General features: G+C 43.3%; 1 protein-coding gene across 1 annotated transcript in view; it reads right to left on the bottom strand.

The window, feature by feature from the left end:
• LOC102478622 (guanylate cyclase 2G) overlaps nucleotides 1-26,848 on the bottom strand; it is a 52,008-nt gene that overhangs the window by 22,122 nt on the left and 3,038 nt on the right. The window contains exons 3-12 of the mRNA XM_027773949.1: nucleotides 25,811-25,920; nucleotides 22,672-22,857; nucleotides 19,930-20,074; nucleotides 17,025-17,160; nucleotides 15,740-15,853; nucleotides 14,964-15,150; nucleotides 13,289-13,423; nucleotides 10,253-10,336; nucleotides 9,434-9,538; nucleotides 8,861-8,932 (exon numbers count right to left, since the gene is read on the bottom strand). Coding sequence (XP_027629750.1) covers nucleotides 8,861-8,932; nucleotides 9,434-9,538; nucleotides 10,253-10,336; nucleotides 13,289-13,423; nucleotides 14,964-15,150; nucleotides 15,740-15,853; nucleotides 17,025-17,160; nucleotides 19,930-20,074; nucleotides 22,672-22,857; nucleotides 25,811-25,920 — 1,274 coding nt within the window. The remainder of the gene's footprint in view (nucleotides 1-8,860; nucleotides 8,933-9,433; nucleotides 9,539-10,252; nucleotides 10,337-13,288; nucleotides 13,424-14,963; nucleotides 15,151-15,739; nucleotides 15,854-17,024; nucleotides 17,161-19,929; nucleotides 20,075-22,671; nucleotides 22,858-25,810; nucleotides 25,921-26,848) is intronic.

Genomic DNA, 26,848 nt, shown 5'->3' with positions numbered 1-26,848 from the left:
ACTGCCCAGTTCAAGTCCTGGACCCAGAGGGCTTGAAAAACACGCTGAGCCTATGTGCGTGCATGCCCAAAATTCCAAAGGAATGGAGTAGAAGGGACTGCAGAGTAGCCAACCCCTCTGGGGATGTGATTTCTTACTTTTCCTTTCTCTCTGTCTCTCTCTAGTGAGCACATACCCTATAGCAAAACTTTTTAAAAAAAGGTTATTTTATTATGTACATATAATAAATCATATACCATTTATATACTTAAGTGTCTTGAGGCAATAAAATGAGGAACGCTAAAAATTTATTATTACTGTTATGTATGAGGAAGGAAGATAAAACACTGGAGTCAGAAGACATGTGTTCAAACCTAGACTTTACCACTTAGTCTTCTTAAGCAAGCCACTTCACCTTACTGGGTCTCAATCTTCCCATCTGTGAAGGCATTGGGCTAGATGCCTACTACTTGAAAGATGGCCGGGAGACTAGCAGTATTAACCTCACCTGGGAGCCTGGCAGAACTACAGCTCTCAGGCCCTACCCTAATCTACTGCATCAGGCTCTGCAATTTAATAAGAGTCCCATGTAACTGGTATGCACATCATAGTCTGAGAAGCCTTGTTCTAGTCAACTGTCCCTAACTTTGGCTGTGCATCGGAGTTACCTGGGAAGCTGGAAAGCTTTAAACACACACACACACAGACACACACATGCAGACACACACACACACACATATACACACACACATATACACACACACAAATGCCTGGGCCCCAACACAAGTACCTATAGTAGCTACAGATTCCAAACTATGCAAGTGAAGCCTGAGTGCTAAAGATATGAAAACAGGAGAGTGATGAGAATGGGAGAAAGCACTTAACCCGGAAACACTTTCTAAAGGAGGTGAGTCATAAGGCAGTGATGATTCTCATTTAACAAGAAGGTTGAGCTTTTCCATGGGGAGGATGGGACTTGAAGAAGGGTTTGGCGTTAAAGAGGGAAGTAACCATTTGATAATAACATGTAGAAGCATAGATTGTTTTGGGAAATGAGAACCATCATATTTGAAACATAATACAAGAAACAGCTCTTTGCGTTTCTCTGAAATTTCTCAGGGCAGATCCAGAAATGATGGAATGAGGATTAAGGGAAAAGGGCCAACTGCACTTTAGAAGCCAACTATGGCAGTGCAGGGAGATGGGGGCCCAAGTGTTGGTTAGTTTCCTTTACTTGCCTTGATGTCTTCACTGAAAAGGTATTTAAATAATATTTATTCAATATTTTCAGTTTCTTGGATTTTTAGATATTTGGTGTAAATGCTTTATATAACTTTAATAGGAGTCTCTGAATCATCTGTTTTCAGAATATTTTGTTTGAGAGATAGTAAGAAACTAACAGCCTCCGAGTTTCCCAGGTAGATGGCCATCATAGAGCCACTTTATCAACATTATCCTGGAGAGGCTGGAGCATCTCCCTCCTGCCTCACCCAAGAGGTTTCAAAGCAAGAGTGAAAAATAACAGTGTCACTCCCAAGGATCTCGTTCGATTTTTTAAAAAGTTTATCATGCTAATCTTATTCTGAGCACCAACTTAAGTCCCTTACTTAAACTAATTTATGTAATTCTCCTAGTGATCCTATAGAGATAGGTATTATCATCAATTCTATTTCACAGGTGAGAAACTGGAGAAAGAAAATAACCTCCCCATGGTCATAGAGCTGGCTAGTGATGAAGCTGGACTGGAAATTCTGCAGTCTGATTCTCAGTCTGTATCCTTGACCAACTGCCCTTAGGCTGGTGAAAGTGGCCTAAGACAGAGAGAGTGAGAAAGGATTGAATACTTTTTTTTGATCACTGGGTGTCATTAAAATCCACAGTGATAGGAATTTGTGATAAACAGAGATAATAATAAACCTTTTTTGAGTACTTGTTTTGCATAGGGCAAGGTACTATATACATATTATCACATTTAGTCTTTTTCTGAGACAATTAATTTTTTTTTGAGAGGTTTTCGCTATAGGGCGCGCGTGCTCGCCAGACAGAGAGAAACATAGAGACAGAAAGCGAAAAATCACCCCCCCCAGAGGGGATGGTCACGCTGCAATCCCTTCTCCACCATTCTCCCCTCAGGATCTTGGGCACGCACGCACACGCACCCGGTGTGAGTTTTAAGCCACCAGGTCCGGGACGTGAACCGCGGTCGACTACGTGGGAGTCCAGTGACATAGCCATTACGCTAACTGCTGGTTCCCAAGACAGTTAATAAATATTAAAATTAATTCTCTGTTTCACAATGGGAGAAATCAAGATTTTAAATTATTCCTAAGAAGTTGGGGATATAACTGGGATATAAACCCAGGTTGAATGGCCTTCAAAGTCCAGCTTCTTAGAAACCACTAGATTTACTTTTTCCTGTGCTCTGGGTGATTGTGGAGGAGGGTAAGGAACCGAGAGGGAGGAAGGGGTTGGGTCAAAGCACACTTACACCTCTAACACCGATACACAGCCAGGTTCCAGAGAATCTTAAGTCCAGCTGTGAAGGAAGAGTGATGTCATGGGTGGATGTGGCTACATGGAGGCACTGGCCCCTGATGTCTCAGCAAGGAGGACTCTGAGGAGGGAGTCTAGAATGGTCTTTGGCAACCAGGGACAGGGTCCTTGGCCTCTTCAGCACCAGCTTAAGGACTTGCCTCTTCCTCCAGCAATACTGACAGACTGAGTCATTGTCTCACTTAGTCATAGTCCCAAGGCCAATACTGCATGAGAAATAGAGGCTAATACAAGAAACCAATAAGGAAACATCCAGAAAACTGGCTATGCCACCCACTCCACCTTACGTAACTCTCCAAAAATCAGGAGACCATGTCCCTTGATTAATAAGGCTTGTTTGTTTTTGAGATCGTAAAGTTGAATCGCATTCTGGATTTGCTACCCACTGAACCTGATCGGGGGGTCTGGCTGGGGCTGCCTTTGGGATTTCTCAATGAGGCTCCAAAGATGAAGTCTAAACCTGTCATGTGGTGAGACCTGTGTCCAATCCACAGCTCTCTGACTTCAGGGAGACCTCTCCATTCAGCAAAACTGTCTCTGACACACGAGCTTTTGCTACTTTCCTTCTGCCCTTGTTGATGCCAGCTCACTCAGCACAAGATGTCTTACATTCTATGTTACATACAAAAGAGCTTATTCGGAGAGGGAGAACCACATGTGCACAGGGTCCCTTGGAACCCTGATGTGCAGTCCTTGCCAAGAGATAGTATGTGTGTCTTCATTTTCATTTTCTATATTGAGCAAAACTTGATTTTCATGTGTACTGCCAGAGGAAAAAATAGAACTATGAGAGGATTCATGATTTATATGCTAAATTTCATACACTTTCGGCATTTCAATCACCTGTCTACTAGCTACATTTCATGCCCTATTGAAAATTCCTGGGTGGTCCACAGGATTCCTGTTTCTAGATCTCATATCTGCACTCTCTAGAACACCAGGGGAAAGTATAGCATGAAAGAAAGAGCACACCCTTTGGTGATAACCTATCTCAAATCCCAATCTGCCTCCCACCAGTTGGGAAGCAACTTTGCCTCCGTAAACCTAATTGTTTTCCTCTTGAAAATAGAGTAAATATTAATATTTCTAATATTTACATTAAAATAAATTAATATTTCATTGTTAATTAATAAGATTACTATCCAATAGGAACATAACATAAGTTACATGTGCAGTTTTTAATTTATTAGTAGCCATGTTTTAAAAAAAACTAAACAGGTGAAATGAATTTTAGTAGTATATTTGCTTAACCAATGTATTCAAAAATATGATCAATTCAGCATATAACTGACATGAATATAATAAATTATTTTATGTTCTTTTTAAAGTTTTGTACTGTCTTAAAAATCTGGGGGGAATTTTATGCTTATAGCACATCTTTTTTTTTTTTAGCTATATCACCAGACCTTATTGACAACTATTGTCTTTTCTTTTTTTATTTCACTTTTTTTATACATTCAATCACATTTTTTAGCTTACAAAGTGAGTATTTCAACATGTGAACATTTCTCCCTAGTCCAGTTGATTAAACTATAAAATATCTTCAACAGATAATACCACATTTCTTTGTCCCATTAATGTTTTGCCTCCGAATTTTTCTTCTAAATGTCCTTCCTCATCTTGATTTGGACTAGCTACACTTCCAGTCACTGGGATGTGGCTGGTGATGAGGTGGGGGGAAGGTGTGGAATTGAGCAGTGTAGCTGTGGAGTGGCCCTGTCAGAATGGATCGGCATCCATAGCCTGTTTTTCTCAACCTGAGCTAAAACCAGCTGTTCTAAGTCTGGGGCATATCTCTTTACCATCAGGAGAGACCAAGACAAAAAGCAGGGAGTGAGTTCTGGTAAGGAAGTCCCTGAGCCTGACATGTGGGCAGCAGGGCAAGGACTAGTCATCAACAGTCAGTCAGCAGTCCAACCATCAGTGAGCATCCCCATCTATCAGTCAACATACTCTTGTGGTGGGAGAAGAGCCTGATTGGGTGCCTGTCAGACTGAGGGGCTTCCTCACCAGAACTCACTCCCTGGTCATTGTCTCAGTCCTTTCTGATGGTAAACATATATGTAGCAAGCTCAGACTGTGACCAGTTATTGGTCACATGTTTTGGGGTAAGCATGGTACTAAATACCTTACATCTGTTAATTCTCATACCAATCCTTTGAGATAGATATTATTATCTTTATTTTATACATGAGAAAACAAAGACAGGGTGGTTAATGTCACCTGGCCAGTATGTAGCAGAATCAGGATTAAAACCCCCAAGATAACTTTTATGCCAAACTTCCCTTCATTTTCTTAATCCATCAAGCCTTTTCTTACTTAGAAATGAAGGCTTATCCCTAAGTCATGAAGAGTACACACTCCAAATCTCTTTCCCATGCTTGTGCCATTGAGTTGAGCTCCTTGGGCACAGGACAATGAGCCTTACTTATTACTCTGTGCCTTTCATGCATAGAAGTGGGTCTGACCCAAACTAGGTGCTCAATTTATTTTACTCTTTTTTTTTTTTTTAAGAAAGATTTTTGCTATAGGGCACGTGTGCTCGCTAAAGAGACAGAGAGACAGAAAGAGAGAAATCACCCCCAGAGGGCATGGCCACACCACAATCCCTTCCCCTCCATCCTCCTCTTGGGATTTTGGGCACATACATGTGCCCAGCATGAGTTTTAAGCCACCAAGTATGGGTCTTGAACTGCAGTCGATTACATGGGAGTCCAGTGACATAACCATTACACCATCTGCTGGTCCTTGGTGCTTAATTTACATATCCTTTTTTCACTTGAAAAGTCTGTAACATCTCCAAATCTTCCTGATACTTGCTCAGAGGAGGTTCTGATCAAATAGTCATAGGGAGAAGACTTGTACTTATGACTGGTATGTGACAACCAAAAGCACAATCTGACCCACTGAGCACACTCCAGTGCCCAAACCCATGGCAAAGCTCTAAGAGGACAGATACATTTCTGTTACTCTCAGTCCCCTTTCAAACAATGTTAGCAAAGTAATTGGACTTGAAGGACCTACATGTGACTTTATCTACCCTGTTGTGTCATCCATCAGTCACTTCCTTACATGATTCCATAATGTGCACACTCCATTTCAGGAGGCATTGATCCTTCCAAAGTAAGATGCCAAGCTTCCTCCATTCTTCTGGCATGGGGTGAACTAGAGTAAGTATTGAATACTAGAGAGACTTTCCCCTTCAAAGTGCCATTGTGCCCTGCCTCAGTATTTCTCCAAAGAAACATTTGAGTTAATGCCTCTTGAAAGTCAAGTTCCTACACTGAAAAAAGCCACATTAGTTATTTATACGTTGGTGAGAACTTATTTACTAGATTGCTCTTCACATCCAGTATAAATGATGTCAGTAGTTTTGATTGGAGCAGGAGACAGGAAATTGGACTCTAGAGTACTTGTCTGGGCTTGGTAGGAAGGGAAGAGAAAAGTGAGGAAAGGAAGGGGAGAAAATTCCAGAGTAGGAAAGGGTTCCTTGTCAGATCCTCCCACTTTACAGTCATCCACTGTCACTTAAATAATTTTATCTGGATAGATATGCAGTATATGATGGGAAAATTCATTTGGCATACTATAATGTTACACAGTAATTGAATGTAAACAATAAATAAATAATTAGGTATGTATATCTTTACACTTTTTTTCTTTCCTTTTTTTGGAGAGGTTTTCGCTATAGAGTGCATGCGCTTGCCAGAAAGACAAAGAGAGACAGAGAGACAGAAAGTGCGAACTCACCCCCAGGGAGGATGGCCATGCCGCAATCCCTTCTCCTCTATTCTCCTCTCGGAATCTTGGGCACGCACACACACGTGCCCGGCGTGAGTTTAAGCCACCGGTACTCGAACTGCGGTCGACAACATGGGAGTCCTGTGACATAGGCATTGCATTAACTGCTGGTCCCTACACTTTTTTTTTCTAGTTAGATTTTAAACCATTCAAAGCTGAAAGCACGTTTTTTAACTTCCTACAAAAGGGCCTAGAGTAGGATAAACCCTTAACAGATGATCAATATTTTTTTTTCCTTTTAGAGATATTTTTGCTACAGAGCATCTGCACCCACCAGAGAGACAGAGAGAAAGAAAGTGTGATAAATAAAATTTTAATGAAGTACTAATAGTAGTGGCTCAGTGTCGTTCATGGATACTCAACTATAGAGATGCTCTGTCAGTCTATCTGGCTTGGTAACAATATGCTGGCTTCATACAAAATCCTAGGAAATCAATCTCACAAAGCCATAAAACTTGGCTCCTTAAAGGTGAGCAATAAAATCCCTGAGAAAGGAAAGCCGTTCTATGTCAATCAAGCCAAGATCCTTCATTATCTCTACATAAAAGTCAAATCCAGAGAGAGGTAATGACCTGGCAAAGTCACTCAGTGAATCATTACCCCAACACTCCAGGAGAGCAGAGTTTATGGTTCACCTTTCCAGCTCACAACACCCAGGCAGGCTCTTCTTCCCAACAGGGATCAGTTGGTTGACGGATGGGCATATCGACTATTGGCTGGACTGTTGACTGATAGTTGATGACCAGCTCTTGCCCTTCTGCCTATATGTCAGGCTGAGGGAATTCTTTACCAGAATGCATTCCTTATTCATGGTCCCTCCTGACAGTGAAGGGATATGTAGCAAGCTTTATAAGTAACAGCTGGATTAAGCCCAGGTTAAACAGAACAGTCTTTGGATGCTGTTTTACACTAAAATGGCCACTCTACAGCTTAACTGGTCAGCTCCATTTCTTCCACCTCCATCTCTTATTGCCAGCTGCATCCCTAGGTGATGGCCCTTTGAGGCAATGAGTCATCTTGGACTTTCAGATCTAGCTGCCATTTTTCAACCTCCCCTCCCCACCACCGCCCACATGCCTTCACAGTGACAGGTAGAAATAGGCCTCTACTTTTCATCAAATTTCCCCTGTCAGTCCGTATTGGGCTTGTAGACATGAGATTTACTTCTCCCTGTTGCAAAATACAAATAGTAATCTATAGTTTGGGGAGACCAGCAAATGGTATAATGGCTATGTTGTTGGACTCCCACATAATTGAACATAGTTCGAGTCCTGGACCTGGTGGCTTAAAACTCATGGTGGGCATGGGCATATGTGCATACATGACCAAAACCCCAGGAGAAGAGTGGAAAAGAAGGGATTGCAGCATGGCCAGGCCCCTCAGGGGTGATTTCTCCCTGTCTCTTTGTCTCTCTTGAGATCACACATGCCCTGTAGCAAAAATCTCTTAGAAAAAATAAAAACGAGGGGGGGGTGTGGGGGCTGTGGTGTGCAACACTCAAAAGTGCCTAGATTTGGGACCAGCAGTTAACATAATGGCTATGTCGCTGGACTCCCATGTAGTCAACCGTGGTTCGAGTCCCAGATCTGGTAGCTTAAACTCACTCCGAGCACATGTGCATGCATGCCCAAGATCCTGAGAGGAGAATGGAAGAGAAGGGATTGCAGCATGGCCATCCCTCCTGGGGGGTGATTTCTTGCTTTCTGTGTCTCTATCTCTCTCTGTCTGTCTGGCGAGCGCACCCGCCCTATAGCAAAAACCTCTCAAAAAAAAAAAAAGTGCCTAGATTTAAAAATCTAACTTCACTCTGTAGTTACTGTAAGATTTGGGGCAAGTTAAATGAACTTCCTGTGCTTCATTTTCTCATCTGCAAAATAGGAGCAATAATATCTACCTTATGTTTTGTTGTGAGATTAAATGAGTTAACATATACAAAGTACTAGAAAGTGCCTGACCAGAAGTAGGTACTATATATATTATCGCTACTCTTCTTCTTCTTCCCTTTTTTGCAGCCTCCACAGCCCATGTGCCCAAAGTGGAGATTTGGCCTGCTTATAGACCTTCTCAGGTCCGCATCACTAACCTACCTCTTGGGTCAGCAGCGTAGTGGCTATGGCACTGATCCCCACTTTCTGAGGAATGAAATCAGAAACTAGAGAGAAGGAAGAAGTATTTGAAATCCCCTGCCCTAGCTCAAGTCATTGTCTAATTATTAGGTTCTCTTTGGAATAAAGTTCTGCCTTCAGATGGAAGTGTCCTGCTCATTTCTGATTGGGTAAGCCTAGCATCCATTTCAATGTTAGTGTAAAATACTTTCCTCTCTCTGTATTTACTTGCAATCGGGAAGGAGAAAAGAATGGAAAACTTGACTGAAATAGTAGAATTTAGAGCTGGAATCAAACTTTGTTTGAAGAGAAGGTCTGAAGAGAACCAAAATTTTCAGGAAAGATTATAGTTCAATTTAATTCGAGACATAAAACAACACAAAAACACTATGGTATTTAGTATAACTTTACATTATACTTACATTGACAATGTCATATGCAAATGAGAGTTTGAATATCCAATCTATTTCATGCTCTGAGTTTCTCAAGATGTCCTAAAAAATAGTTATTAAAAATAATATCAGTGACTCAACCTGAAGCATAGTGAGTTTCATACATTGAACAGATTTTACTCGAATATATTTGATCAGTATTGGTCAGAACTAATACAAAGTGGGGTTAATTAACTGGAAATCTGCCCAGGATACCATAACCAGACTTTTTTAATATTGAAAAAGGACAATCTTGAGTTCTGCAAACACTTCCTTCTTCATGACATAACTCCAATGGCCATATAACATGGGTAGGATGGGCCCAGAAACAACACAGGAGTAGCCATAACATCTCAGGAAAAGAACTCAAGCTCAGTTTTTACCCAGGTTAAAGGAAACCAGACACTTGGCAACTTGATCCTTAGCAGGCAGCCTAATATGATAACTCAGGTCTTACAATTAGACCAGAGAGAAACTTCATGAGGAACAGGAGAAAAGCATTGATAAGGTTCTTTATTAGCTGTAGCTAATCAAAGCTGAGGTAAGATCTACTATTTTGCTTACCTTAAGGCTTCCTTTTTTGCAATACTGGGTGACAATGCAGATGTTAGGTGGTTCTGGGCAAATGCCAAAGAAGGGAACAACGTTTTCATGCCGTAATTCACACATCTGGAAATCATATGGCAATAACAACTCAGGTAGAGAGGGTATCTCTGTGCCAGTGACTGTGCTATGAGCTTTACATCCTTCCGGTTCATTCTCACAAAGCACTTGTAAGATAAGAACTATTACTGCTCACATTTTACAGATGAGGGAGCTGATGGCACAACAGCTAAAGTCATTTGTCAAAGATTATACAACTTACAGAACTGGAAGGTAAACCCAGGAAGTCTCTCTCCAGCAAATAAACCAGAAGAATGATCAAAGTCTAACCTTAGCTTTGGGATTAATTAAATACACCCCAGGAAATAGAACCAGCCCTGCTGGTTTCTTTATTGCTATCTATGCCAGTGTATGGACCACAAGAGGTCAGAGATATGGAAGGAAGTCAGACCCAGGAACCTAACTCCCTCCAAGGACCAGGTTCAAGGCAGGTAAGCAGCCATCACAGACACAGAGGATGAAAGACCAGAATTAAGGTCAGGAAGAATTAAAGGAAAAAGCAGAGATAAGCTTCAGGTACCTGGGCCAGGCCAAGGGGTCTGAAGTCTAAAGCCTGGACTGTTGGGGTTAGGGATGGTGGATCAAGTTAAGGAAAACAACCTCCCACCATTGCTTCTTTTGGGTGGAGGCTACTCCTTAAGGCTGGGAACACAGAGCTGGCAAATGACATGGGGCAGCGTGCAGCACTGCTTTCCCCGCTCCTTCAGGGTGGGGTCTCACCAGCCGGATTTCCTGCAGCACAGTGGGCCTCCTAACCCAGGCTTCTGCTTGGTCTCCAACATAACGGATGGCCACATGGTTTCCCTGGAACCAGAGATAGAGAGGAATACTCTTAACTCAGGTGACCCAGAAAAAGCTCTACTCAGAAAGGGCTAGGGAGGGGAGCAGAAAGACTGGCATGAAATCCACCTATGACAGAGATCATCAAGCTCCTTGGCGCCCAGATCAACCCCTTTGGAATCACGGTGCTGTGTCCAGGCACTGAGCCAGATGCTTAACATATATGAACTCACGTAACTGCGGTCAGAGCCCTGCAAGATACATATGACTAGTCCTTTTCCAGGTGAAATCACTGAGGTTAGGTAACTTGTCCAAGACTGCACATTTGTAGGTAGTTCAGGCAGGATTTGAACATCTGATTCTGAGACCATACTCTTTCTGTTATACAATAACGTCCCATTATCATTCAGAGGAAATCATGAATTGAGGTCCTAAGTGTAAGTCTGGAGTCACATGCCTGCTTCAAAGCCCAGTTTTACTACTCACTATGTAAGCAACCTTTTAGGGATTAACTTCTCCAAGTCTCCATTTCCTCATCTGTAAAACGAGGTCAAAAGTAACACCAATCTTGGCCCAGCCGTAATGCAACATTCTGTGATGCTGAAGTTACATGGGACAGTCCCAGGTTCCTACCCTGTACACACCGGGCATGCACGCCCATGCCTAATGATCCTAACTGGCTGACGTTGCTGGTGGATCACAAGTGTGAAGACCCCACTGGGGTCTTGCTCCTTCTCTTTCACTCTCTCTCTCTTTCTAAAGAAAGAAATATTTGTTTTTTTAAAAAATAAAGTAATATCAATCTGGGTTCAGGCACATTTTAGGAAGGTTAATCAGATAGTGATATGCTATGGATTGCTGGTTCCCTTCTCCAAATGGGCAGTTTTGCACAAATGGTGGCCTCAAGAGGTTTATGTAGTTTGAAAACTCCAGTATGTAAATATTTAGAAAAATATAATAAGTTCAGTAGCCTAGTAAATGAACTGGGCCTAGTCTTTCCTAACCCCAATTTAGAGCAACGGATTGCTTGAAGTTTTCTGCCCTACTCTCCAGGACCTCTATTTTAAAGAATAAATATAGACTTCTTTCCCTTTCATAATTTTTTCCCAGGGGACTTGAATTTCCAAAAGATTGCTAAGCACAGGCTGGTATAATGGCCTGGGGCATGGAGGGGAGGGTGGGAAAGGACAGGTGGGAATGATGTCCCAGGCATTAGCAGTTGCTAATGATTGCACTGCAGAAGGACCAGAATCCATGCAATCATCCATGCTGTGCATTAATCGGCTGTGCTGTCCAGTAAAAGAGCCATAGCCATGTGGGGCTATTAAAATTTTTAATAAATTAAAATTAAATCATATTTAGAATTCAGTTCCCCAGGCACACTCATGTTAGATAGTCACATGAGACTAGCAGCTACCAGATTCAGCAGTGCAAATCTGGCCTATTTCCATTATAACAGAAAATTTTAGTTTACAAAGTTGAGTCTGATCTAAAAGCCAGCATAGGAGTCACCTGGGAGCTTGTTAGAAATGACTCTCTCGGGGGACCAGCAGTTAGTGTAATGGCTATGTTGCTGGACTCCCATGTAGTCGACCGTGGTTTGCGTTACGGACCTGGTAGCTTAAAACTCACGCTGGGCGCGTGTGCGTGTGTCCCCAAGATCCCGAGAGGAGAATGGAGGAGAAGGGATTGTGGCGTGGCCATCTCCGCTGGGGGGTGGTTTCTCGCTTTCTGTCTCTCTGTCTCTCCCTGTCTGGTGAGCACATGCGCCCTATAGCAAAAACCTCTCCAAAAAAGAAAAAAAGAAATGACTCTCTCAGGCTAGTCCATAGCCTAGTACTTAAGGAAGCCAGATCCCACATGGCCGACTGAATCCGAGCCCTAGCAGCTTAAAAAACACACAGAACTGGAGCCAGCAGGTGACATGGTGGTTAAGGTGCTGGACTCCCACATGAATGACTGTGGTTTGAGTCCTGGACCTGGCGGCTCCCCTCTCTTTTTTGTCTCTCTCTGATAAGCTGCACATGTCCTATAGCAAGTTAAAAAATAGTAATAATAATAAATAAAATAAAATTTTATTTTATTTTATAAAATTTTATAATTTTAATACTAAAATTTTTAATAATAAATAAAATTAAATAAATCTTTGTAAAAAGCCACACTGTATGTGTGTGTGTGTGTGTGTGTGTGTGTGCCCAAAATCCCAACAGGATGGAGAAATGGTAAAGAAAGGATTGCGACATGAGAACACTCCATGGAGGAGGTGCTTTCTTCCCTCCCCCCCCACCCCTGTCTCTCTGGTGAGTACACATGTCCTCTGGTTATTTAAAAAAAAAAATGCAGACTCTCGGAGTCAAGTGATGGTGCAGCAGTTATGCAACTGGACCTGCATGGGAAAGGTTCTGGGTTCATATGCCCAGGCCTCCCCATTTACGCCAGGCACGTGTGTCTGTGATTTAGGCTAGCTCGGGTGGATCAGAGCATGAAGGACCTGTTGAGTGCTCTCTCTCTCTCACTCTCTCTCTTTCTCTCTCTCTCTCTCCCCCTCACATTCTCACAAAAGAAATAAACTTTAAAAAATGCAGAATCTCAGGTGCCACTGCAGACCTACTGACACTTAATCTGCATTTTTAACAAGAGCCCCAACCAGCTGCAGTGGTGCAGTGGTAATGCAGCACCGTGGGACTGAGGTCACAAGGAGAAGTCCTGAGTTTGCATTCTGAGGGATCCTTGTATATGCCCATGATCCAGGCCAGGAGTGGATCACATGAAGACCTTGTTGCTCTGGTGTCTCTCTCTTTCTCTCTCTCTCTCTCTCTCTCTCAAGAAAGAAATCCTTAAAACAATACAAGAGTCCCATTAAAGTTTGAGAAGTACCTGTCTGGAGTCACTAGACTGCCTTGGCTTTTGCTCATGCAGAGAACAGGACAGAGACACACACTAAGACCTTCATGTAGCCCTTGCCCTCAGAAGTACCTGGTAAAGCCCTACTGGGACGTGAAAGAGCTCCTCCCACTGCTGGCTCTTGGCAAAGGAGCTGAGGTCTGCAGAAATCACACTAGACGCATTGCTGCTGTTGCCTCTTGACACAGGAGTGCCTCTCTGGGATGGCTGTAAAACAGGACACAACTGCTGTCAGCACCATGGCAAGTGTCAGGGAGCTTGTGTTTTATAGATAAAGAAACTGAGCAGCAAGGTCATATGGTAAATGGGAGAGTCAGGGCTTGAGCCGATCTCTCTGACCCAAAGTATGAGTGCCTGTCTGCTACATGTATTACTCCTGGCATCTGAACTACCATGGACGGTGGAGTTGAGGATAGGCTCTGAATCCAGACTGCAAAGATGCAAATCCCAACTCAGAAACTTACCTGAGTGTATGACCTGGGCTAAGTAATTTTCCAAATGAATGTCTAAGCAGGTTACTCTCTGTTTAATACCTCCAGCATCAGTTGTTTCTCCCAACATCTAAAGAACATCCTCAGAGCACAGAAGCTCTGTTTTTCAAGGAAAATCTTATCTGGAACCATAATGTAGAATCAGATAGATCAGAGCAGAACTGCTTGTGCTGCTGAGGAGAGAGGAAGGTTCAGAACCCCTAGGACATTTGGAAGTGACTTACTAAGGAATCCAACTTTCCTAGGCTTAGCATTCTGAAGTCCCCTGACTTGGTACCAGCCCGGCTTCCCATTCCTAAGCACATCACATCTTGGCATGTCCTGTGTCCATGTTATTTCTCTCCTTGTCATCACTAGCAAACTCACTCTTCCCAAATGTCACCTCTTCTCTGAAGCCTTCATGATGCTGAGACCATTAGTCTGTCCACCTGCAGGGCTTCTTTCTCACCTTGCAGACACCATTCGCCTCCCCCTGAAGGCATTTTGTAGTGGGGTATCCCTATACATTGCACAGTTGATGGTCAACAAGTATTTGTTGAGAAAACAAATCTTAATTGTGCTCATCATCAGACTAAAGGAGTTAATGTGGGAATCAGTTAGTGGCATGATGGTTGGGGCACTAGACTCCCATATGGCCAACTGTGGTTCGAGTCCCAAACCTGGTGACCTGCTTTCTCATTCTCGCCCTCTCTATCTCTCTCTTGTGAGTGCATGTGCTCTATAGCAAATTTTAAAAAATAATAAAATAATTCTTTAAAAAAGAGTTAGTGTTTCAAAATAAAGAATTATTTATTTTAATTTGCTATAGGGGATGATTGGGAGAGAGAGAGAGAAAGTGAGAAAGCAAGCCACCAGGTCTCGACTTAAACTATGGTCGGGCATGTGGGAGTCCAGTACCTTAACTACCACGCCACCTGCTGGCCCTGAGTTAATGTGGTTTTGAAAATAAGTAAATATTCCCTAGGAGACAGTTAACATTTGAGCAGGGTGTAGTTCCTACCCACAGAGTAACGGACCTGAAGGGAACTTCTGAGACCATTGATCATTTTGAAGTATTAAAAAGTTGAGTCTCAGGAAGATGAAATGATGTTCTCAGAGATATTCAGCAAGTAAATAGGAAGCCTAGAATGAGAACTCAAGCCTCAAGACTCTGCCAAGTGCTTGCTTTATAAATGAGTCAGCCTCTCTCATAAGCGCCCTTTTAGAATCATCAGCCATGGTAGGAAAGTGGACAAAAGAGTCGTGTGTGGCCTCACCTTGTTTGGGGGCAGAACAGTGATGTTGTCATAATTGATTTGCCACCAGGTGTCTTTATCTTGCCTCTGCAGTTTTGCCCTCTGCATCCTTAAAATCAGACCTATGATGCCAGCTCCCAGGACAGAAACCAGGAGTGTCATCGTGAGAATCAAAGCAGTCACACCTAGGAGCAGAGACAAGGCGTTGCTCATATCTGCCTAAGAATTGGCTGCCTGGGCGTGGTCCAGGGGAGGATACCTGAATCCCCTTAGACTTGTCTCTTCCAGGAATCCTTCCCTGAATACCCCTGCAGTTCCCATGACAACCATACTCACCTCTCCCTTTGTATAAATATTTCCTGTGAAGAATGTTATTAAACATTTACCACATCCTCTCTTTAGGGTTATTTTCCAGGTATGATCCTTGTGATTCTGGGACAGGCCCCTAACTACTGTGAGCTATAATCTCCTGCCCAGACTCTTTCTACCTCCCTAGAAATAAAGTTTTTGAGAATCCAGTCTCAGGAGATAGGTTTCCTTGGAGCAGTGCTTCTCTACAGGGGAGGTAGAGGATGTTGTCCCCTAGGGGATATCCGGCAATGCCTGGAAACTATGCATCTAGTGTGTAGATGGTAGGGATTCTGCCAAACACCTACAACGTACACAACAGTTCCCCCCACACAAAGATTATCCAGCCCCAAATGTCAAGAGTGCTGCTGCTATTGAGAAACTCTGCCATAACGCGTTTGGAAAACCTCTGCCATAATCTTCCCCTACTGCTTCTCCAATAGCCATACTTACCTGTAAAAGCAGGCCCAGTTTCACAGAGTTCATTATCAAATCCACAGCCAGATCTGTCTTCAGGAAGAAAGCCATGGAGCCAAGTAAAAGTGGAGAAATGCTCTGTGGGTCTTAAAAAAAAATAAAAGTAGTGTTCACTCAATTTCTTTTTCTTCCATTGTCTCTACTTCCTGTATAGTACAGGAAACTGAAACACACATGTTATTTGCAAAAATTAGATCTCGGTCTCTTAATTCAAATTTCTGTTGACCTGTCCAATTTTCCTGCTTCTCCTAGATGCTTCAAATCCAGCCTTCAGGTAATCAAATAAATGGAAAGCAGTATCTTTTAGCAGGTGGAATAGCTGTCTCGATCTTTTGATTTAAATATAGTGTCTATTTTTGGATTTAAAAGTCTGGAATAAAATCAAATCTGGATTGGGTTGGGAACAGCAGTTAGCATAATGGCTATGTCGCTGAAGTCCCATGAAGTCAACCGCGATTTGAGTCCCGGACCTGGAGGCTTAAACTCATGCCAGGCGCGTGTGTGCCCAAAATCCTGAGAGGAGAACGGAGGAGAAGGGATTGCGCTGTGGCCATCGCCCCTGGGGGGTAATTTTTTGCTTTCTATCTCTCTGTCTCTCTCTGACTTTCTGGTGAGCACACGCGCCCTATAGCAAAAACCTCTCCAAAAAATATATATCTGGATTGGGTTAGTGGTAGAGGGGGCAAGTAGAAATTGAATTAAATTTTAGTTTTATTTTTGGTTCATCATTGATTTGTAGATAAGAGAACAAAAGCAGAGAGTTCCCCAAAGATTCCTGAGGACTGGAGACCCAGAATGGCCCTAGGGTCCTAATGTCCATACATCTCTCTGTTTCAGAGTTAGGCGGTCTAGATGAACTATTTTCACGGACTGTGGACCAATCTCTTTTGGGAGTGCTGGGCTTCATCAACCTACCACTCCCTATGCATCCTCTACCACCCCAGGCCCCAAGCCTCTTACAAGACCACCCACCAAAAGGGACCAGTCCTGGCTGGAGCATCAGAGGAGGCCCAGTCCTCTATGGAGGTACAGGTAGGAAATGCTATGTTCTATACTGGAATCCAAAACAGTTAAGCCGTGCCCACAGTTTAAACCATCTTGAGGACCCAGAGTTGATCCTTATGAGTTCCGAGAGCACCACACTACTTGCAGGGGGCTTTTAGGAGTGGATCCCAAACTGGCCTCCCAGCAAGACCGCCAGCCATTCTCTGCCTTCCTATACCATAGCCTGAACTTGCTGAAATGTCTTGCTGATACCTGATTACTTTCTGACAGCTGTCATAATGAAGAAATGGAAGAAAAAGGGACCGATTTCCAGATTTCTGCAAGGCATAGATGGAGTAATTCATGTGCCTTTCTCCCTGGGAGTCCATGAACACAGGCCCAGTGATTCCTGGAAAGAGAGAAGATATACCAAGGTAAGGGGGGAGAAAGGAAACTGGCTGGAAATGCCAGCCTGCCCCAGTGCACATCAGTAACAAAAGCCAGGTGTGAAGTGTTTGCCATTTTAAGGAATTTGCAACACGATCAACAGGGGACAGAGAAGGGAAGAAGATAGCTCAGAGGTGGCATCCTGGACAGGATCAAGGGTCACACCGAGCAGATAGGCGTATAATATTAGGCCGACACCTTGAGGTCCACTCAGTGTTTAAAAAGGAAAAAAGAGTTTCTAAACAATTTCATATGAAACTTCATGGCTTCCCTCAAATGATCAGAAATGTGATACATGGCAGCAATTGGCTGACAGGGACAGCCTCCTCCTCTAGTCCCTGCCTTCCTCCTCATCCCACCCCGGCCTGCTGCCAGGCTCCTGGGGCAAAAGTTTCCAGCTTTGTTCTCAGGTGAGCCCTGCCCTCCTGGTTTTGAGGTGCCCCAAGGCTTTGGCAGGGTGCTCAGTCCTGGCTCTGTCTGTGCTTTGTTCTCTGGATGTTGCCAAACTCCACTGACAGAGGAGCACATCAGAGATCGCAGAGGGACAGATACAGTGCAGCTCCTCCACATGCTAACGAGGACACATGCTCTGACAAAGCCCTTGTTGCTGATTTGTCCCCACTGGGGACAGGACACAGAATTGCCATGTACTGAGCACCTACTATGTGCCTGGTACTGCAGGCGGTGGTGATTTCACACATCTAGTCCCAGCGAACCCTGCAGAGCAGGGACTCATCTGCTCCTAACAAGTGGGACTGGGAGATGCAGAATCCCTGGAATTTTCCTTCCAGAGCCAGGGAGGGGCACAAACGCAGACCTATTGGGTCCCAAGTGCCCTGTTCCCAGTATGCCACATGGCCGTGCCATGCACACATGCACCAGCATTCTGAATGTGGGTATTGAACATGGCTCCTTCCTGAACTGAGGTTTGGCTGCAGCTTGTGCAGCAGCCAGAGCCCCTGCTTTTGGTGCATTTTACTCGCTGCGCCAAAACCAAAAGCGTGGGGGCAGAAGGCTCTGTTTGCTAACTTGGTCTCTGAGTGAGAGCACCTCATGTAGACTGGTGTAAAGGCCCTCAGCACAAGCGACACATGTGGTTGTGGCCTTGGTCACCGGGCGACAGAAATAAACACAAGAAGCAGAGACAATTCTGCTGAGGCCAGTCCGGAGCCCATAAGGAAAGAGAAGCCAGTTTGGAAGGACTTGGGGGGAAGGCTTCAGCCGTGGTCTATGAAAGGAGCCCAGGGGTCTCAGAACCAAGTAAAAGGCCTTGCTGACCCTCCCACCCTCTCCTAATCCCAGCATTAGGAATCTCTAAAAGGGTAAGAAAGAGGAAGCAAAAGGATTAATTTGAGAGCAGGGAGAAGGATCTCCCTCTCCTAATCTCCCATTTCCTAAGCAAATGCTTCAGAGTCTGGAAGGAAAGAAGAAAGGGGAGAGGGATATTTCCACTTGCAAAGGATATTTTATGAGATAAAGTGGCATATAAAGGTATTGATGGATAAATGAGTCTATAAAAACCTCACAGAGCAGACATTGGTTGTGCTCTTTAACATTTTCCAAAGTTATTTATTTCCTTCACAAGACAGAGAGAAACAGGCACCCCAATAAGGTCCCCATGCCATGATCTGCCCCCTATCTCACCCAGCCTGGGGTGCAGGCACACATGTGTACCCCCTCATTATATGCAGGGAAGTCCCAGAATACAAACCCGGGACCTTTCTCTGGTTCCAATTGCATTACCACTTGGCTCCTGTTCTATAAAAAAATTAAGACAGATTTTGGGTCATAATTTATTAAGCGAGTGGTAAGCCAAAGCAAAGATAAAAATAGCAACCATTTAATAAGCAAATCCTATATGCCAGACACTTCGTATATTTCCACGACTCCTTAGTGTTACACAACAGTGAAGAACATGACCCTTGACAAAGGCAGGCCTTGTTGGAACCTGACTCTGTCCTTTAATAACTTTGTGACCTTAGACAAGTTACATAACCTTTGTACTCTCAGTAACTCATTGAGATTGTGTAATACAGGTAGTAATAATGCCTGCCAATGGGCTGCGTGAGGATTAAATGGGGTAACACATGGAACCCCTTGGTGCATGATGTGGTATAAAGAAAGCTCTCCATAAATGCAGGTCATGACCATTCTATGTGGTAGCAGGTATTATGTCTGCCTTCCAGGTGAGAAAACTGGAACACAGACAGATTAAAGCACCTGGTCAGCTTTGAGGATGATCTCAAAGTAGCTTGTTTCCAAGCCTACACTCACCCCTGCAATGAAGTAAAAATGAGGTCAGATCGCTCTCTAGAGGCTGCTGAGTGGTGGGTTATGCCAGCTCCACCATATGAAGGATGATCATGGGAAAGATTGTGGTTGTAGCTCTAGGGAGCAGGTTTCACTTCTTTATTTCTATTGTGGATGGATTCTGGTTGAAAGGAGCTGTGGGAGGGGAAGAGGATGAGGCACCCCAAGGTCTGTATCTGGTCTGGGTAGCTTTCTGGGCAGAGCAAACTGAGCAGACTAGAAATTATACCTCCACTGTCCTTACAGAAAACTGGACTCTCCACGAGCAACGTGAATTCTGCAATTCAGTGTGAGACCCTAAAAGAGGCCCTAAATCATATGCTCAATATCTCAAAGCCTCCATGGCTGTGGTGGTAGGCCTGAGTTAAGAAAATAAATAAATAAATAAAATAAAAACAGCCAGCAGCCAAGAGTCACTTACCCTGCATTGTGGTCTGATTGGGACCTTTCAGTGCACTGACCAGTAGCTGCCCATCCCGAAAATCTCTTCCAGCTTTTATCATCTCCTTCACAGTCCTCGCGTAAAGCAGGGCTGCATCATGGAGGTAGGCAGAGTAAGGGCTCACCTTTGATGAGAGAGACAAAGGCAGGGTTTACAGAGGCCCACAGCTTCCTGAGTCCCTGGCCATCACTAGTTAGGAGGGATGGCTCTCCATCCTCATAGAAGCAGAACATAGCACATGCTCTTTATCCAACCGAGAGCAGTGGACCCGTGCTATTGCACGCACACAGCTCAATCTTCACTTCTGTTAATGCCTCATTTTCTCAGTTATTATAGCGCTCATGGCCCTCATGACAGGAACATTTCTTGTGGCTGGGGGAGGGTGTATGGTATAAGTGGAAGAGGATCGATTTTGGAGCCGGGCTGATTCTGCCACTTATTGGCTGTGAGACCCAGGGTAAGTTCTATAACCTCTCTGAATCGCAGCTCACACATTTATAGAATAAAGATAAAACCATTATTATGGAAAGTGCTATGGTTTGACTGTGCCTCCCCTCCCAATTTCATGTGCTGGAAACATAATCTCCAATGTAACAGTGTTGAGTGGTGAGATTTTTAAGAGGTGATTAGGTCATGAGAGTTCTGCCTTTATGGATGGATTAATGCTCTTATCTTGAGAGTGGGTTAGTTATCTTGGAAGTGGTTTCCTGATAAAAGTGTGAATTTGGCCTCTTTACTTCTTCCATGTCTATTCTTTTTTCATGAGATGCCTTCTGCCATGTTAAGACAAAGAAAGAAGCCCGTCACCAGATGTAACCCCTTGATCTTCATGTTGAAGTCCCCAGAACTGTGAGTCAAATAAATTTCTGTTCCTTATAAGTTACTCAGTATCAGGTCACCCCATAGTGCTATGATTAAGGGAAATGGACCCTACATGGCTAACTATAGTTCAGATATTGATCCAGGTTGCTTGAAAAACATGCCAGCTGCATGCATATGTGTGCCCGAAATCCAGATGGGATGGAAAAATGGAGAAGGACTGTGATGCGACCATGCCCCATCAAGGGTTGCTTTCTCTCTCTCTCTCTCCATCTTATTAGTGCACATGCCCTCTGGCAATAAAAAAAAATTAAGTACCCAGTCTCAGCACGAAACAGACTAAGACAGTAGTATGAAAATAGTTAAAGAGACCAGCAGTTGGCATAATGGCTATGTCTCTGGAATCCCATGTAGTTGACTGTGGTTTGAGTCCCGGACCCAGTGGCTTAAACTCACACCGGGCGCATGTGTGTGCATGCTCAAGATCCTGAGAGGAGAATGGAGGAGAAGGGATTGCAGCATGACCATCCCCCCCGGGGGGGTTGATGTTTTGCTTTTTGTCTCTGTTTCTCTGACTTTCTGGCGAGCACACATGCACTATAGCAAAAACCTCGAAAGAAAGAAAGAAAGAAAGAAAGAAAGAAAGAAAGAAAGAAAGAAAGAAAGAAAGAAAGAAAGAAAGAAAGAAAGAAAGAAAAAGAAAGAAAGAAAGAAGGAAAATAAGAGAGAGAGAGAGAGAGGTTTATTTATTTATTTTTTGCTATCAGACACATGCATTCACCAGAGAAACAGAGAGACAGAAAGTGAGAAATCACCCTCCAGGAGCGATAGTCACACCTAAATTGCTTCCCCTCCATTCTCCTTTCAGAATTTTGGGCATGCACACACACACACATCTGGTGTGAGCTTTAAGCCACCGGGTCCAGGATTTGAATTGCAGCCAACTATGTGTAAGTCCAGCAATGTAACCATTACACCATCTGCTGATCCCTTGTGTTCTTTTCATATAATGAGTGAAAATACAAGTCCTTACTAAGTGCCAGGTACCGCATTGTTCTTCTAAAGCACCTACCACAGAGCTGACACTTAGTAGATTGCTCCCAAATATTTGTTGACTGATCATCCTGTCTTGTGTGTTGGGATCCACGTTAAATCCCTCATTCCTAATCAAACCTTCTGTCTTAATGGCCTGTAGGGCTCAGCTTGGCCCAAACTGGAAGCACCTCCAGCTCTGGTCAAGGGTCTATCTATAAAAAATACTTTGTGGACCCAGATGCTTTGCCTCAGTATCCCACACATACTCTGATTGCCACTGGCTGATCATCTCTCTCCTTATTATCTTCTTCCTGTTCCAGTGCACCTGCTAGCCTTAACCTGTCCTAGCTTCACAGTCTGGCATCCTCCTGGGAAAAGAAATTATCACAGTCTGAGCATCTGTTGGTGTCTGTTCTACTACCTTCATGCACTGTGCTATTAAATACACAAAATCACAGCCTGAGAGGTAGCCGCCACAGTCCCATTTTACAAATGAAGAAACCAAGATGTAGGAAGGCTAAGCAATTCACCCCAAGGTCCCATGGTTAGTACATAGCAGCAGTAGGATGGGAGCCCAGGCTGACTCCAAAAGCCAATGACCTTTCATCTGGTAACCTCTGTTTCCCTCTGTTGTCTTGGAGTATAGATTTCACAAGAGAGTATCAAACCACTGTTTATTTTGGGCTGTGGCAAATAGGGAAGTATATGTGTAGAGTGTGTGTGTGTGTGTGCATGTGTGTGTGTGTGTGTGTGTATGTGTGTAATAGCAGCAGAGGAAGGGAAATAGGGATAAATGCAAACATCAAACATACATACAATCAGAGAAGGGGAGATGGAGGCCTTGTGTGGGGATACCCTGCACCAGACCTGCTCCTCTGAAGAGATAGGGCTGTGGAATGGTGGCCTCCTCAGCCTTTGGTAGACTTGTTTCTGGAAGCCTTCATGTCTGGGTCCTTCTCTGTAGGAGCTGAGGGCGATGAGAAACACTGACTCATAGACTTTTGAGAAGGATGCCACCTTCTGATTTGTCAATACTTCCTTCCAAAAACTGTCCTAAAAAATAATGAAATAAATGTTGCCATTCTGTAGGAAATAAATAAACTGGGCACAGGAACTGCAGTTAAATTTAACATAAATTTGAATCACTACATTCTAATCCTTAAAAACACAATGATTCCAGAAGGCTTGCCATTGCAAAGACTACATTCCATGTTTTTTAACTAGCATATAAGTGGAAAAGAAACTAAATAAATTAAAATAAAAAATTAAAATGTGCCTTGGGTATCAAGCAGTTAAAATGCAGAAAGCCTACATCCTAACAATGAATCCAAAACCTTGAAAAGCTTAAAACTGTTGATTCTCAAGTTTCTGCTTATGGCTTAAGGATGCTGTTATTATTATCTGTATGATTACTATTATCAATAGTATGCTCCCACTCATTACATATATGTTTATATGAAGGTATGAAGGACAGAAGCATGCTTCCCAATTTCCCAATTGCTCCCATTTGTCCCACAGAGAGGTATTTAAACAGCATAGGCAATGAACAGAGATGTGTGTGTGTGTGTGTGTGTGTGTGTTATGTCTGCATGTGAGCATGTATGTTTAATATAAATGTTATCACATTATACTGTTGTTCTGAAGCTTTTTTCCCACCTACACTTCTATTGAGAATACTTTTATGGATTTATCTCATTCTTTCTTAAAGAAGCATGAATCCAATTGCATGAACCTACTCTCTTGGCCACTACAAACCAGTTGGAATTGAATCATCAGGTTTTTGGAAGAAAGCAAGAGGAAGGGCTTCCCTGCCCATGCTGAGACTTGGCCCGTCCTCTCACTCCTCATCTGTCTGAAGGCAGAGGCAAGGGGAAGAGTGAAAGAGGATGGGCAATAATGAAAAAGAAAAGATGTGAATGCTTTTGAACGTCTGGCTGGCATTTAAAATTCCAGCTATCTAGAAACCTGAGATAGTTTGGTGATCCAAAATACTTCATAGAAAAATAGAAATCCTGGACATTATTACATACCTCCTTTCCTTCCTTTTACCCTATAAGTGTATAAAGCAAATTCTCTTGGAAAGATAAAACTGCTGGAAAAATTATAGCGTGTCCATAGCTAAAGGCATATAGCTTTTTAGATGCTGGCTGGTATAAAGTACCCCATGATGGTTACATGTACCCAAGGCCAGCCCACCTGGGTTTGAATGCTAACTCTCCCTCACACCAGTTGTATGGCAGTACGCAGGCTATTTCACCTCTCAGGGTGTCAGTTTCCTCTTCTACAAAATGGGGATAATAAAAGGACCTCCCTTATAGGGTGGTTGTATGCTGAAAAGAGTTTTAATAGATCAAGCACTCACTGGGGCCCCGACTCCACACTAAGCACTCCCTGATGCAGAGCTATGGTGTGTGTGTGTGTTGGGGGTGGGGGGAATGATAGTGAAGGGCTCAGTCCTAGAGTCTGAGATCTTAGGTGACATACTTGACTTTTCTAAGACTCATCTTTTCTCTTCAAGTCTTGATGCTAATGATATGTACTTTCCAAGGGTGTTGGAAATATCCAGTGTAACAAGGCATGTAAATAATACATGCTGTATTTGCCTCGCAGGACTTTTGGGAATATCAAGTGCAAAAATGCATGGAGACTGCGTAGCTCAGTACTCTAACTCAGTACTCTAACATGGCATTTAGTCATTTTCATCATCACCAAAAGAACCAAAGAGCCTGAGAATTGCCATGTTGAACCCACAGGCTGGTCTCTCCAGGCCTTTGTTATTGCTTCAACAGGGACACAGGCAGATGGCTGTGGAAGAAAAGAAGTGAGAGCCACCGGTGTTTGAGCATCCTTTGAGGAATGACAGTTCTTCCTTAGCTGCCATTTGCTGAAATAGAGTACAGAGGCAGGCTCTGGACCCAGCTAACCTGGTTCAAGGCTTGGCTCAGTCTTACTGGCTGTGCAAAAGTCCTCTGGGGATGTTCTTCCAGCTCAGCTTCCTAGTTTTAAGATGAGGACACACATCAGAGGGCTGTAGTGAGTGTTTAGTGAGCTGTCCACCCAGTACATAACAAATGCTCCATACTCAGTATCTCTTACTATCAGAACCATTGAGTGGTCATCCACACTCACCTCCAATTGTTGCAAAATGATGAAGACAAATTCTCCAGTGTTGAGTCCCAGGTTCTCTGCAGCCAACAGAATGATTTTTGCATCCTCTGAGCTACAGATTAAGATGATAACTGTAAATAGGAAAAATAGTCAGTAAATTGCATGTGATTGTGTGCTTGTGCACAGACACATACACATTCTTTCTCTGTCTCCATCTCTCTCTCTCTTTTAAAAGTCTAGCCTAAAGCCACTCCAACTGAGACATAAACTTTTTCTTTCCTTGACAATGCTTTAAGAAATAGGAATGTCTGGGCTAGAACATGGTATGGAGGTTGAGGTGGCTGGATTCCACATGGCTGACTGTGCAGTTTAAGCCCCAGACCTGACAGTGATAAAATCATACCAAACATGTAGATTGCATGTTCAAAATCCCAAGAGGAGAAGAGAGGGGAAGGGATTGAGGCATGGCCATCCCCTCTGGGGAGTAATTTCTCTCTCCCTCTCCAGCAAATGCACACACCCTATAGCAAACAAAAATAAACAAACAACAACAAACAGGGACACAGGCAGATGGCTGTGGAAGAAAAGAAGTGAGAGCCACCGGTGTTTGAGCATCCTTTGAGGAATGACAGTTCTTCCTTAGCTGCCATTTGCTGAAATAGAGTACAGAGGCAGGCTCTGGACCCAGCTAACCTGGTTCAAGGCTTGGCTCAGTCTTACTGGCTGTGCAAAAGTCCTCTGGGGATGTTCTTCCAGCTCAGCTTCCTAGTTTTAAGATGAGGACACACATCAGAGGGCTGTAGTGAGTGTTTAGTGAGCTGTCCACCCAGTACATAACAAATGCTCCATACTCAGTATCTCTTACTATCAGAACCATTGAGTGGTCATCCACACTCACCTCCAATTGTTGCAAAATGATGAAGACAAATTCTCCAGTGTTGAGTCCCAGGTTCTCTGCAGCCAACAGAATGATTTTTGCATCCTCTGAGCTACAGATTAAGATGATAACTGTAAATAGGAAAAATAGTCAGTAAATTGCATGTGATTGTGTGCTTGTGCACAGACACATACACATTCTTTCTCTGTCTCCATCTCTCTCTCTCTTTTAAAAGTCTAGCCTAAAGCCACTCCAACTGAGACATAAACTTTTTCTTTCCTTGACAATGCTTTAAGAAATAGGAATGTCTGGGCTAGAACATGGTATGGAGGTTGAGGTGGCTGGATTCCACATGGCTGACTGTGCAGTTTAAGCCCCAGACCTGACAGTGATAAAATCATACCAAACATGTAGATTGCATGTTCAAAATCCCAAGAGGAGAAGAGAGGGGAAGGGATTGAGGCATGGCCATCCCCTCTGGGGAGTAATTTCTCTCTCCCTCTCCAGCAAATGCACACACCCTATAGCAAACAAAAATAAACAAACAACAACAAAAAAAAAAAAAAGAAGAAGAAGAAGAAGGACAAGGAAGAGGAAGAGGAGAAAGAGAAGAAAGAAATAAGAATGCCTAAATTATTATAGAGTATGTACTTCTTGAACCAAGCCTGCAATATATAACCTTGGCAGCTCCTGTCCTATGGAACTAAAGTCTGCTGAAGCTATCCCCAACATACAAGTTGAAAAACCCCAAGATCACTTCTGTGCATTTGTTTCTTTTGTTTAATTGACTCAAAAATGGCTTGAAACTCATCAGTCACAGTGACAGTTGGAGTTCACAGAGGACCTAAAATCAAAGGCATTCAGACTTTCTGAGTTGGGCTGGGGAATAAAACAGGCCATGATACTTTTCTTCTATTTAATCACATGTTATCATTTATTTTGAGGACACACAGTGAAGCAGTGACTTGTTTTTAAATTAGGCAAATTATCATCTATTTACCAGACATCATCCATGTGCCAGGCACTACTGAAGACACAGAATGCAGCAACAACCACGGC

The sequence above is a fragment of the Tupaia chinensis genome, unplaced genomic scaffold, assembly GCF_000334495.1.
Source record: "Tupaia chinensis unplaced genomic scaffold, TupChi_1.0 Scaffold000392_1, whole genome shotgun sequence".
In the NCBI taxonomy this organism is placed as follows: Eukaryota; Metazoa; Chordata; class Mammalia; order Scandentia; family Tupaiidae; genus Tupaia; species Tupaia belangeri.
This window is presented reverse-complemented; position numbering and strand designations above follow the sequence as displayed.